Here is a 14,959-nt window from a genome sequence, read left to right on the forward strand (position 1 = left end):
CATGCCAACCCCAAGTCCCTCCTGCAGGAGTTGGAAGACCTGGCTTCGGATTGTCTCCTATTTTCCCAGGTATGCCCGGCTTCCTACCCTGTGCCCTGTGCTGCAGCTCTGGCCCCAAGCCTTCCCCGCCCCTGCTTCATCTCCTGCTCAGGAGGGCTAGGTCAAGCCCCAGGAGGGGTCCCCTATCCTCAGGTTACACCGCAGTGGGCTCCCCTTTATTCTTCTCTTCCCCCCTTGCAAGGCCAGGGAGCATCAGCTTTTCTGAAACACCAGTCCCAAATGGGGTAAACTGAGGTTCATAGAGTGCCAGGGACTGACCCAAGGTCACACAGTGAGTGAGGCAGAGCCAGGCTCCCAAGCCCAGAACCTGGCCCCTCTCAAGCGAGGCCCATGCTGCCAGGAGGCCTTGCAACTCCCAGAAGCGGCACACTCACCGCCCCTCTCCTGTGTTGCAGGTGGCGGAGTCGGGGCTGGGGGCCTGGGAGTTGGCGGTGAGTCTGCAAGAAGAAGGAGGGGCCCCACTTCAAGCAATGCTCTGAGCTCCTCTCCTGGGGTGGAGGGGGGACGAGTCCTGTTGAGGGAGTGGCTAGTATGACCACAACCCTTGGTGGGCCTCTGGTGTGGGACTTGAGGGGAATCACAGAAGCTGACAGTTCAGCCCTGGGGTGTGGGGATAGGAGGCAAGGATTCTGACTCCTAGAGCTCCCAGCCTGGCATTTGACTAGGTACCAGGACTGAGACCGGGACCTGGGTCACCCTGGAGCTTGGGGTCTAAGTGCTGAGACTGACAAGCTCCCACAGAAAAAGAAAGAAACTGTAAGGGAAGAGCAAGGTCCATCAAGCAGGCAGCCAGGGGGGTCAAAACCTCTCTGATACCAGCATGTTAGCTGGCAAGGCTGGGGTCTGGCTATGGTGGGAGGAGGCACCCTCCAAGCTGCTCAGACCTCTATATGCAGGATATGATCCACAAGGCCTTCAGAACCTGCGGTGATAGGATCGAGGCCCTATATGGTGAGAGAGGCGGGAAAGCCTGGTCCCCTCCCCAATCCCTACCTCTCCTCCCACAGGCAAACCTCCCAAGCCCTATGGAGGTGCCCTGGGAGCTCTAGGGTAACAAGGTGAGTGGAGCAAGGAAGACAGCATGGAAGGAGGGGCAGAGACGAGGCAGAGGCTGGGCCCATCAGTCTGGGAGAGGGGGGAGCACGTTTGGACTAAGCCTGGCAGCAGTGGGGAGGCTGGAGGAGCTGCACAGCTCACCCATCCCTTCTTCTGCCTCCAACACAGCTGATCAGAGCTGGGAGCAGGCCGAGGACCCTCCATACTCACCCAGCCTGGCCTGGCCTAGCAGTCCCTGCCTCCCTGCTGCCCACATGACCCCCCACCCCCCGCCCACTTTCAGGAAGGAGCCAAGAGAAAGAGAAGGGAGAGGAGGGGGGAAGAACTTAGAGGAGCAGACACAGAGGGAGAAAATGGATGAGATGATGGGAGCCAGAGGGTTAGGGAAATCTGAAGGGTGGGCAGGGTGCCCAGGCTGGGCAGAGTGGGCAGAGGCCACTACCTGGCACCGAGCCATACCCTTGCTCACAAATGCACACACGCTGCTGGAAGTGTGTGGGGTGGGTCCTGATCACCACCTCCCAAGCTCCTCCCAACAATGCCCAAGGGAGACCCAAAGAAGCCGCAGCTCCACCCCTACGGTCGCTCAGACTGTGGATTCCCTTCCACCACCACCACCCCCTCCGCCTGCCCCCGCCTGCTTCCCGCTACACAGATGAGGCAGCTGAGGCAAGGCCAGGGCTGGGAGAGGCTGAGGCAAGGCCAGCCTGGCCCTTTCCAGGGTGCCTAGTGGTGCCTGTGGCCGTGGCATAGCCCCTTGCTTTCCAAGCACCCTGGATGAGCTTCGCACAGACGCCTGTCGCTGCCCCACTTGGCTTCTCACTGCCACCAGGTGGCGGTAACAAGCCATGTCTATCTCCCACAGGGGTAGGAACTGCTCCAGCCCTCCAACCAGAAAATGGTGTCTTGATGATTAGAAACAAGGTTTCCCAATCAGACCCTCCCCCGGAGAGGGCAGGGGTTCTGGGGTCCCGTCCCAAGTTAGCCACTGACTGTGGATGAGTAAGGCTCTCGCTCTCTCTGGGCCTCAGTTTACTTATTTGAGACACTGGAATGCTTGTCACACTATCTCCCTTGTTGGGGGGTGCTCTGAGTCACTCACTAAAGGCTTCCCAGGTGGAGTGGATTCAGAGTATGGAGACCTTGCCCAGGCCCAGTCTTTCCCAGACCTGGACCCGTGGCCTGGCCTCTTCCCTTCTCTGAGACTTGGTTTCATCAACCACATCTTGAGTCCTGATCCCACTCACCTGTCCAGTGGGAGTTTGTACGATGAGCTTGGCCTGGGGTGGAGCCCAGGCTTCTGGAGGCTTCTTGGAGCCTCTGTTCCCCACGGTGATGATGCTGGAGTTGGTCAGTGGGCAGTGGGCGTGAGCAGCAACAGGGAGGAGCCAGACTAACCTTGTGTGTGCCCCTCCCACCCAGGTGGAGCCTGCCTGGGGAAATCCTGTGGCCGGAAGAGAAAGTGAGCTTCCCAGGACCCCTGACTCACGACCTCATCAACGTTGGTGCTACTGCTTGGTGGAGAATGTAAACCCTTTGTGACCCTCCCCTCTACGCCCCCTCCTACGTCCCCACCTCTGGAGGGGACAGGGCTGGCCGGGCGGACTTGGAAATCCACAGGACAAGGAAATAAGAGAACGGTGGCCAAGTGGGCCCTGGGAAGCCCCTACTTTAGAGGCGAGGGGTGGGTGGGCTTGGCCCCCTGCCCCCTCCCCCTTCCCACCCAGGAGCTCCCCCTCCATACACTCTCCATCTCCAGGGGAACTCGGTGCTAAGTGCTGGTGCTTTCATCTTCCCAGGGGAGGGAGGAGGGAAGGGCAGCCCCTCTGGAAGCCCCCTCCCTGGGGCTCCTCTGAAAATGGTGCAGACACTTCCTGGGCAGTCCCACCTCCCCCTGCCCACCAGGACCCACCCCTGGCTGCGGTCCAGTTGGTACCCAAGCATCACAAACCTCAAGCTGGATTCGGTCACACCATCTCTTGGCCCCGTTGGCTCCCTTTTCCTCCACCAATCACTGTTCCCCATATCTGGGGCACCTCAGATCAGAAGAACCCCAATGGGAATAGCCCTCTTTCTCTTGTGGAATTCATCCGCCCATCTGTCCATCCACCATCCATTCATCCATCCATCCTTGCCCTCAGTTGTCCACCTGGCACCACTAGCTGGCTGGGCACCCCAACCATCAACCTGGTTAACCTGTATGGCAGCATGTGCCCTGCCTTTGCCCCACCACACACACCCCTACAAAGGGGCCCAGGGTGTGAGGGGCTGTGCCAGCTGGGGCGGCAGGAATCCCCTCCCTAACCTGGGTCCCCCCATGCAGTACTGTATCCCCCATCCCTCCCTCGAGCCACTGTACTTCACAGCATCTCCCACCCCTGCCCCGCCCATCTCTTTGTGTCTCGCTGTGATAGATCAATAAATATTTTATTTTTTGTCCTGGATATTTGGGGATTATTTTTGATTGTTGATGTTTTCTCTTGATTTTATTTTTGTGATTAATTGAAAAAAAATTTTTTTTCTGATCTGGGGAGCTATATCCCCAGAAGAAAATTCATTTTAATCACTTTGGTATAACTCTGGATGAAACACACATTTTTTAAAATAAGAAAAGAGGATTAACTGCTTCAAAAAAGACTAATAAATGAAAATATTTTAAAGGAAACTGTGTCTTGGCCTCCTTTGTTAATCCCCTCGTGCTGTCGGCTCCAAGCCCAGATAGGGAACAGGGCTCGGCCTTGGGAAACCTCCACTGTCCAAGGTGTATTTGGGGGGCTGCTCACCAGAATCCTCTGCTGTTGGCTTCCGAGGTTTGATCCTTCTCCAAGTTCGGATTGCCCTTTAACAATTAAAACCCCTTTGTAGGGAAACAGGGCCAGCCAGTCCCCTCCTCAACACTTCCCAACCCCCACCCCCACCCCACCCCCGGCCACACACACACACACACACACACACACACACACACACACACACACACGCCTGCCCACGGTGGGTCTCCTCTGGAGGTGGGCCGTCCCCAGCCCTTGCCCCATAGAACTAAGATGAGCGCAGGGACTGGTGGCGGCCCCTGAGCGCTGAGGGTGCAGCTGGAGGGGAGGAGTGAACAAAAGTGACCCTTCTATCCAGACCCAGCCCTTGGCCTTGGTGAACAGCAGCGCAGAAAGGAGAGAACGGTCCTACCTACGAAAACCAGAAGACGCGTTTTCCTCCGAAACATCCGCTCTCACACACGGCCAAGTAAGGACCGCTTCACTTTCTTATAAGACATAACAGCCCTGCCCAGTTTGGCTCAGTGGATAGAGCGTCAACCTGTAGACTGAAGGGCCCCAGGTTCAATTCTAGTCAAGGGCACATGCCCAGGTTGAGGGCTCGATCCCCAGTGGGGGGTGTGCAGGAGGCAGCCAATCAATGATTCTCTCTCATCATTGATGTTTCTATCGCTCTCTCCCTCTTCCTTCCTCTCTGAAATTAATAAAAATGTATTTAAAAACCACACACACTGAAACTTTCATTTAAAAATAAAATATAACAAATGTCACCTGCAGGTGGCACTGGGAGACTCAGTACCACTCTTAGATGCACCCATCTGCAGAGACATCCCCCTCCCTTTGGGGCCAGAAATCCATGGCGCCTGGGGCCATGCCTACCACTCCCTTCTGGACTAGCTCTGGATACCAGATTCCGGAATTCCTTCCCCAAACCACCAAGTCCACTTCCAGGGACCACATGGCCTCATGCCTGCATCTGACCTCCTGGGGCAGACTCCAGGGCCAGTGGCACACCCCTCCGTCAGAAGGGTGGCTAGGCAGCTATTTGTTGGGAGTGTGGACGGAGTGGGCAGACTGGACTCTCTTGCATTTGTTCGACAGGACCTCTGCAGTGCAGAAGGAGTTGGGATGGAAAGAGAAAGAGGATGGGATGATGCTCAGAGAGAGCTTCCTAAAGGCTAGTAGAGTGCAAAAAGCAATTTATCAGGCAAAGAATAAAGCCGGGAGGACGGTCATGCCTTTCGAGCAGGGAGAGCAGCCTGTGTAAAGGCCTAAAGGGCAGGACAGTGGGAGTGCCCTAGTGAGCCAGGGCAGAGCTAAGAAAAGATGGAAGGTGAATCTGAAGTTGGTAGGGGGTGGGTTCATGGAGACCCACAGGGGGCTGCTATGGCCATCAGTGAGGAGTGACAGCCTGCCCAAGAACAGTGGCAAAGGAGATTCATTCATTCATTTATTCCTTCAACAAAAATATCCCTTATGATCCCTCTTCAGTTCTCTGACCTCTGAAAGTTGGCCAGCCCCAGCTGGGGGCATCATTGCTGCTTTGGTTTCTTATGGTTCATGGCTTTAAATACAACCCATGAAGTGGCAACTCCCAAAGTGATACCTCCAGCATAGACCTCTCCCCTAAGCTGCAGCCTTGCACATCCAAGGCCAGTTCTTATATCTCTACCTGGAAGTCTCAAAGGCATCAATGCACAGCATGGTTCCCCACCCCACACCCCGCCCCACCATCCCAGCCCAGTAGATAGCATCTCCAGTGGGTCAGGCTGGCAGCTTGGAGCCATCTCTGGGTCCTCTCCTCCCACTCCCCATAGCAGATTCGCCAGCAAGTTCTGCGATAGATCTATCTTCAGAAGATATCCAGAGTCCAGCCACTTCTCACAACCTCCGGGGTCCGCCAGCAGCTAGTGCCTGGAATTACTACACAGCTTCCTAACTGGCTCCCTGATCCTGCCCTGGCTCTCCAAGCAGCCTTCTCTCCACACAGCAGCCAAAACAATTCTCTTACAATGTAAGTCAGTTCAGGTCATGTGTCTGCTCAGAATCCTGCAACGGCTCTCATCTCGCTCAGGCACAAAGCCAGCAGCCTTTCAAAGGCTCAGAAGCCCCTACCTGAGTTGCACCAGCTGTTCTGACCTCACATCCTGCTACTCATCCCTCCACCAGGCCATGCGGTTACACCAGGCCATGCGGGCCCGCTTGTTCCTTCTGTGGGCAGCCGCCCCCCCATTGCAGGCCTCCACGTCTGCTGTCTCTCCTGCCCAGAATGCTCTTTCCTCAGCTGTCACTGCGCGTGGCTCCCTCATCTCCTTCAGGTCTTGACTCAAACGTCACCTTCTCAGAAGGTCCTTCCCTATCCCCTAAAATTGCAACCTCTACCCTCCCCTGTGCAGCACTCTCTCACCCCGCCCCTGCCTTCTTTTTCTCTAGATTTTCCTTCTTTTTTTAATGAACTCTCCATAGCAGAATGTAAACTCCTTAAGGATAGACACTGTTTTAAGAACAAAATCTATAAACTCCCTGCTTTCCCTAGTTATACACTCTGATAGACAGATGGCAAGCAAGTGTACTGATAATAGCCCAAAGATATCCAGGTCCTAATCCCTGGAGCCTTATAAATATTACTGTATTAGTCTGGTTGGGCTGCCATAACAAAGTACCACAGACCGGGGGCTTTAACAACAGAAATTTATTTCCTCACAGTTCTGGAGGCTGGAAGTCCAAGATCAAGGTGTTGTCAGGGTTGGTTCCTTCTCAGGCCCCGCTCCTTCACTTGCAGATGGCCATCTTCTCCCTCTATCCTCACATGGTCTTCCCTCTGTGCATTTCTGTGACCTAATCGCCTCTTCCTATAAGGACACTGGTTTTATTGGCCTAGGTTCCACCTTAGTGACCTCATTTTAACCTAGTTGCCTCTTTAAAGACTTCATCAACAAACATAGTCATATCCTGAGGTATTGGAGTTAGGACTTCAATGTATGAATTTGGTTGGGACATAATTCAGCCCAAATGTGATTAAGTTAAGAGTCTTGAGCTGGGAAGATTATCCTATATTATGAGGGGCCCCAAGTGCAATGATATATATTATTATAACAAACTGAAAGAACTGCATGGCAACAACTTGGATAACCTACAAGAAACTGATAAATTCTGAAAAACATACAACCTACCACCTGACCAGCTTGGCTCAGTGGTTGAGCATCAACCTATGAACCAGGAGATCACAGTTCAATTCCCGGTCAGGGCACATGCCTGGGTTGCGGGCTCAGTCCCCAGTGTGGGGCGTGCAGGAGGCAGCCAGTCAATGATTCTCTCTCATCATTGATGTTTCTATCGCTCTCTCCCTCTTCCTTCCTCTCTGAAATCAATAAAAATATTTTATTAAAAAAATACAACCTACCAAGACTGAATCAAGACTGAAGAAGTAGAAAATCTGAACAGACCAATAACAAGTAAGGAGATTAAATCAGTAATCAAACATTTCCCAATTAAAAAAAAAAAAAAGCTAGGATCAGATTTCTTCACTAATGAATCCTACCAAATATTTAAAGACAAATTTAGATCAATCCTCTTGAAACTCTTACAAAAATTAAAAAGGAGAAAACACTTTCAGGTTCATTCTAAGAGGCCAGCATTACCCTGATACCAAAGCCAGACAAAGACACCACAAGAAGAAAAACTACAGAGGTGTGACATCAGCAAAATGGCTGAACAGGAGGTCTTCAGCCCACATTCCCTTACAGAAACAATTCTAAAATTAATGTGGAACTACAAAAGACCCCAAACAGCTAAAGCATGAAGAACAAAGCTAGAGACATCACACTTCCTGCTTCAAAATATATCACAAAGCTATAGTAATAAAAACAGACATATAGACCAATGGAACAGAATAGCGTACAGGCCCTAGCTTGTTTGGCTCAGTGGATGGAGCGTCGGCCTGTGGACTGAAAGGTCCCGGGCTTCAATTCCAGTCAAGAGCACATGCTTGATTCCCCAGTAGGGGGCGTGCAGTAGGCAACCAATCAATGATTCTCTCTCATCATTGATGTTTCTGTCTCTCCCTCTCCCTTCTTCTCTGAAATCAATAAAAATATATTTTAAAATATAATTTCTCCGAAAAAATAAAAAGAATAGAGAGTACAGAAATAAACCCATGATTTACAATCAACTGATCTTCAATGACAGTGCCAAAATCACACAGTGGGTAAAGATAGTCTCTTCATAACTGGTGTTGAAAAGTTGGATACTGGATATTCAGAAGAATGAAAATGGACCCTTATCTTACACGATATGCAAAAGTTAAGTCAAAATAGATTAAAGACAAACAGAAGACCTGAAAATATAAAATACTAGAAGAAAATATAGGGAAAACTTCTTGGCATTGGTCAGAGCAATGTTTTGTGTGTTTTTTTAATATGACTCCAGAAGCACAGATAATAAAGCAAAAATAGACAAGTAGAATTGCATCAAACTGAAAAGTTTCTGCACAGCAAAGGAAACAATCAATAGAGTGAAGAAACAAACTGTGGATATTCTTCTGCATCTGAATATCTCGTATCCAATTTTCCCAGCAACCTATGGAATGGGAGAAAATATTTCCAAACCACACATTGTATATAGGCTAATATCCAACACACCTAGGAATTCAAACAACTCAACAGCAAAAACCAAAAATCATAAAACCTGGTTTTAAAATGGGCAAAGAACTCGAATAGACTTTTCTCAAAAGAAGACATACAAATGGCTAGCAGGTATATGAAAATGTGCTCAGCGTCATCCATCACCAGGTAATGCAAATGCAAATCAAAACCACACTGAGGTATCATCTCACACCTGTTAAAATGACTATTTTTAAAAAAAGATAACAAGTGTTGTAGAGGATGTGGAGAAAAGGGAACTCTTGGGCACTGGTGGTGGGAATGTAAATTGGATCAGCCACTATGGAAAATGGTATGGAGATTCCTCAAAAAAATTAAAAATTAACTCTTATGATCCAACAATCCCACTTCTGGGTATACATGCAAAGAAAATTAAATCTAAAAGAGATATCTGTACTTCTATGCTTATTGCAGCATTACTTATCACAGCTAAGATATGGAAACAACCTAAGTATCCATCAACAGATGAATGGATAAAGGAAACGTGTTGTGTATATACAATTATAATAGAATATTATTCAGCCCTAAGAAAAAGAAGGAAATCCTGCCATTTGCAATAACATGGACAAACCTGCAGGACATTATGCTAAATAGAATAAGCCAGACACAGAAAGACAACTATTGCATGGTATCACTTACATGTGGAATTTTTTAAAAATCAAAGTCATAGAAGCAGAGAGTAGAATCGTGGTTGTCAGGGAGTAGGGGAAACAGGGAGATATTGGTTAATGGGTCAAAGTTTCAGTTATGAAGTACGAATAAGTTCTGGAGATCTAATGTACAGCATGATGACTATAACTAATGATACTATATTGTATACTTAAAATTTTCTAAGAGAGTGGACCTTAAGTGTTCTCACCACACACACACACAAAAGCAACTATGTCAGGTGATGAAAATGTTAAAATGTTAATTAGTTTGATTGTGGAAATCATTTCACGACGCATAGGTATATAAAAACATCCTATCATATAAAAAATAAAATATGCAAACTTTATTTGTCAATTATACCTCAATAAAGCCAGATATTTAACTGATTGATCGATTGATTTTTGAGGGGAAAGAAAGAAAACTATAGACCAATATCCTTGATGAATATTGATGCAAAAATTCTCAACAAAATACTAGGAAACCGAATTTAACAGCATCTTAAAGGATTATATACAATGACCACGTGGGATTTATTCCTGGAAGGCAAGTATGGTTCTACATATAAAAATCAACCAATATAACACAACATATTAACAGAATGAAGAACAAAAATCACACCATTATTTCAATAGATTTAGAAAAAGCATTGGACAAGATTCAATACACTTTTATGATAAAAAAACACTCAACAAACTAGGAATAGAAGGAAACTACCTCAACGTAATTAAGTCCATAAATGGTAAGTTCAGAGCTAACATCATACTCTCTGAAGAAAGGCTGAAAGTTTCTCCTCTAAGATCAGAAATATAACAAGGATGCCTATTCTCACCACTTCAACTACAGAATATTACCCAGAACAATTACACAAGAAAAATAAATAAAAGGAATCCAAATTGGAAAGAAAAAAAATTATCTCTGCTCATGGATGACATGATCTTATATGTAGGAAATCCTAAAGATTACACATACACACGCACACACACAAACACAGACAACCAACCTGTTAGAATAAATGAAGTCAACAAATTTGTAAGATACAAACTTAACACACACAAAAAGCAGATGCCAAAAAATGTGGGAAAGATGTTTAATTAAATAAAATAATTAAAAATAAATCAGTTGTACCCTCACAGGTTTGGCTCAGTGGATAGACCTGCTGATCGAAGAGTCCCAGGTTCGATTCCGGTCAAGAGCATGTACCTTGGTGGCAGGCTCCTCCCTGGACTGGGCCCTGGTCAGGGTGTGTGCAGGAGGCAACCAATTGATGTGTTTCTCTCACATCAATATTTCTCTCTGTATTTCCCTCTCTCTTCCACTCTCTCTAAAAATCATTGGAAAAATATCCTCAGGTGAGGATTACAATAAATAAATAAATAAATCAGTGTGGTCTTGTACACCTTCAATGAACAATCCAAAAGGATATTTAAAAAAAAAAACAATTCTGCCAAAACCGGTTTGGCTCGGTGGATAGAGCGTCGGCCTGCGGACTGAAGGGTCCCAAGTTCGATTCCGGTCAAGGGCATGTACCTGGGTTGCGGGCACATCCCCAGTGGGAGATGTGCAGGAGGCAGCTGATCGATGTTTCTCTCTCATCAATGTTTCTAACTCTCTATCTCTCTTCCTTCCTCTCTGTAAAAAATCAATAAAATATATTAAAAAAAAATTCTATCTGCAATAATGCCGAAAAGAATAAAATTTTTAGGAATTCAACTACGGAAATGAGACTTATCCATTAAAAACTACAAAACAGTGCTGAAAAAATTAAATAAGACACAAATATATGGAAAGATCCCATATCCATGGATTGAAAGACTTAATATTGTTAAGATGTTGATACCACCCAAAGCAACCTACCAATCAATGCGATCTTAATCAAAATTCCAATGGTATCTTCTGCAGAAATAGAAAAATTCATCCTAAAATTCATATAAAATCTCAAGGACCAAGCAATTTTGAAAAAGAAGAATAAAGTTGGAGGCCTCACATTTCCTGATTTCAAAACATATTACAAAGCTATAGTAATCAAAATAATGTGGTACTGGTATAAGGATAGATAAATGGGCCAAATGGAATAGAATACAGAGCCCCGAGAAATTTTCAGTCCAATTATTTTCAACAAGGATGCCCAGAACATTCAATGGAGAAAGGACATTCCCTTCAGCAAATAGTGTTGGAAAAACTGGGTATCCACATGCAAAAGGAGTTGAACCCTTTATCTTATACCATAGACAAAAATTAATCCAAAACTGACTTAAACCTAAGACCCAAAACTATAAGTTCCCTCAAATTCTATGTTTCCTAGAAAAACCATAGAGGAAAAGCTTCATGATATTGGACGTGGCAATGATTTTTTAGATATGACACCAACAGCACAAGCAACAACCACAAAAAAAGACAAATGCAAATACATCAAACTTAAAACATTTGTGCATCAAAGATAGACAGAGTGAAAAAACAACGCATAGTAGGAGAAAATATTTGCAAATCATATACAGAGGTGGGTAAAAGTAGTGTACAGTTGTTCATATGAAAAATAATACAATAATTAATCAATAACATTACAAGAATAAAGTCTGTGTTTCGCATACTCACAACTGTAAATCTACTTTTGCCCACCTCTGTATTTGATAAAGGGTTAATATTCAGAATATACAAAGAACTACAACTCAATAACAATAAGTCAAACAGCCCGGTTAAAAAAATGGGCAAATGCCTGGCCAGTGTGGCTCAGTGGTTGGCATCAGCCTATGATCCAGGAGGTCACAGTTTGATTCCCAGTCAGGGTACATGCCTGGGTTGCACATGCCTGGGCTTGATCCCAGGAAGGGGGCATGCAGGAGGCAGCCGATCAATGTTTTCTCTCTCATCACTGATGTTTTTATCTCTCTCCCTCTCCCTTCCTCTGTGAAATCAATAAAGACTTTTTTTTTTAATGGGCAAAGGACCCAAATGAACATTTCTCCAAAGATGGTATACAAATGACCAACAAATATATGAAAAGATGCCTACTAACATCACTAGTCAGTAGAGAAATGCAAATTAAAACCACAAAGCACTAACTGACATCTCAAAAAAATAGCCTAAATATTGCAGAGGAAAATTAAAACTTATCAGATATATCCATGGAATCTTTACAGGTCAAGATAAAAAAAAATGAAAAGAAGTTTTCTAAAATGACAACCTCTCTCCATTAAACATTCCCCTCCGTTAAACATCCTTATTTACTTTTCCTCTTATAAAAGACTTATGAATTAATTAATCTATTTACTATTTTTTCTGATGTGAATATTTAAATTACATCATATTCCCAAATGTACATTGTGATTATATGAGAATAAAAATTCTGAACCAGTCTCTCAAAAAAATACCCACAATGAAATGTCACTTCGCATCAATTAGGGTGGCTACTATCAAAAAAGCAAAAGATAATTGTTGACAGGGATGTAGAGAAATTGGAACTCTTGTGTACTGTTGGTAGGGATGTAAAATGGTGAAGCCACTATGCAAAATGGTGTGGAGATTCCTCAAAAAATTAAAAATAGAACTATCATATGATCCAGCATTCCTACCTCTGGGTATATAACCAAAAGAATTGAAAGCAAGCCCTAGCTGGTATGGCTATGTGGATAGAGCGTTGGCTTTCGGACTGAAGGGTCCCAGGTTCAATTCCGGTCAAGGGCTCATGCCTGGGTTTTGGGCTCAATCCCCAGTAGGGGGTGTGCAGGAAGCAGCCGATCAATGATTCTCTCTCATCATTGATGTTTCTATCTCTCTTTCCCTCTCCCTTCCTCTCTGAAATCAATAAGAATATATTTTTTTTAAAAAGAATTGAAAGCAAGATCTCTAAGAAATATTGCATGTCCATGTTCATGACAGCATTATTCACAATAGCCAAGAAGTAGAAGCAACCTAAATGTCTACAGATGAATGAATAATCAAAATGTGATACACTGGAATATTATTCAGCCTTAAAAGGGAAGGAAATGTTACATGCCAAAACCTGGATGAACCTAGAGGATATTATACTAAGTGAAATAAGCTAGTCACAAGACAAATATTGTGTGATTCCCTTAATATGTGGTATCTAAAATAGCCAAATTCATAGAAACAGACAGTAGAATGGTGGTTACCATGGATGAGGGGAGGGAGAGAAGGGAGTTTTTATTTAACGTGTATTGGGTTTTAGATTGGCAAGATAAAAATGTTTTGGGGATCTCTTTCACAACAGTGTGAAAATACTTAACACTATTGAAATGTACACTTAAAAATGGTTAAAATAGTACATTTATATTATGTGATCTTTATCACAATTTTAAAAAAAAAAAAGAAGCTGGAAGAGGAAAAAAACTGATTTTCTGCTAGAGCCCCTGGAAAGATTGTGGCCCTTGACTTTGGCCCAGGAAAACTGATTTGAGACTTCTGGCCTCCAAAAATGTGAGAAAATTAATTTCTGTTGCTTTAAGTTTTCAAGCTTGTGGTCATTTCTTATGGCAGCCACAGGAAACTAATACATTGAATAAATTATCAACTCTAATGTCGAATGAATCCATGCTATGAAGATTAAAAGCCAGGGCAGGAGACAAAGAATGACAAAGAATGTTAAGCTACTTGGCATGGTTGAGGACACCTGACCTCAGGCCAAAAGCCCTGTGATAAGCACATACCGAGGAAGTCAGAAGAGCAGAGAGGTGCACCTTGGTTAACAAAAATGAGGAAGAATAGAAAAAAAATAATAATAAGGGCAAAGAAGTAGCCAGGTGCTATGTCCCATAAGGGTTCAAGTAAGGGCTTTGGATTTAAAAGCAAGGAAGTGTCAGGTTTTCATCCATTTGTTAGAAGCTCTGAAGCAGCAGTTCTCAACCTGTGGGCCGAGACCCCTTTGGCGATTGAACGACCCTTTCACAGGGGTCGCCTAAGACCATCCTGCATCTCAGATATTTACATTATGATTCATAACAGTAGCAACATTGCAGTTATGAAGTAGCAACGAAAATAATTTTATGGTTGGGTCACAACATGAGAAACTGTATTTAAAGGGCCAGAAGGTTGAGAACCACTGCAGTCTGAAGGGTAGCAGTGGGGACAGACTTGGGGCTGTTACACTGAAAGTCCAGCTAGAGCAGAGACAAGGGGAGAACTGGTAGATTTCTGGATATATTTTGTACAGAGAGCCAATAAGATTTGCTGATGGATCAGACGCAAGGAGTAGGGAGAGAGAATGAGTGAAGTCAAGGGCACCTGCAAGGTTTGGCCTGTGCCACTCTAGATGACGGTGGTGGCATTTACTGAGATAAGAAACACCTGGGGAGGAGCAGGCTCAGACACAAATTAAGAGCTCTGGCCTGGATGCATTAAGTTGATAGGCCCATTTGCCACGCAAGTAAAGATGCCAAGTAGACATTTGGGTCCTTGTGTCTGCAGTTCAAGGAGGGAGTGAGGGAGTCACTGAGCCATGTGTCTGGGTGAGGAGGAGGCAGACCGGGTCAGACAGCATGGGTCCCATGATGCCAGCTCTCTTTTCCTCCCTAGGCTAGGACAACGCAGGCTCTGGATTCTGGCCTGGGGAACAGTCTTGGGCTCATCCTGTGACAGTGTCCTCACGGAGCCTCTCACTTATCACCAGTTTGTGTTCAGCCGGGCACCAGTTTGCACAAATCCTAATCACTGATCTGGAGTAATACAACCTTTCCCATAGGACTCTTAACCCCTTGTCTAGAGAATTTTTATCGTGAATCCCATCAATACAATATTTTTTAGCAAATA

The 14,959-nt window shown here is 45.5% G+C and overlaps 1 protein-coding gene across 1 annotated transcript in view; it reads left to right on the forward strand.

The window, feature by feature from the left end:
- The window catches only part of ELN (elastin), a gene marked incomplete at its 5' end in the record, with an annotated part of 31,708 nt that extends 27,936 nt beyond the window's left edge, over positions 1-3,772 (forward strand). Inside the window, 5 exon segments of the mRNA XM_081090502.1 lie at positions 28-69; positions 456-491; positions 1,068-1,111; positions 1,115-1,118; positions 2,539-3,772. Of these exon segments, the coding sequence (XP_080946628.1) occupies positions 28-69; positions 456-491; positions 1,068-1,111; positions 1,115-1,118; positions 2,539-2,582 (170 nt within the window). The 3' untranslated portion in view covers positions 2,583-3,772.
- Positions 3,773-14,959: the final 11,187 nt, after the last annotated feature.

Source organism: Myotis nattereri (assembly GCF_964212035.1).
Source record: "Myotis nattereri genome assembly, chromosome: 4".
Classification (NCBI taxonomy): Eukaryota; Metazoa; Chordata; class Mammalia; order Chiroptera; family Vespertilionidae; genus Myotis; species Myotis nattereri.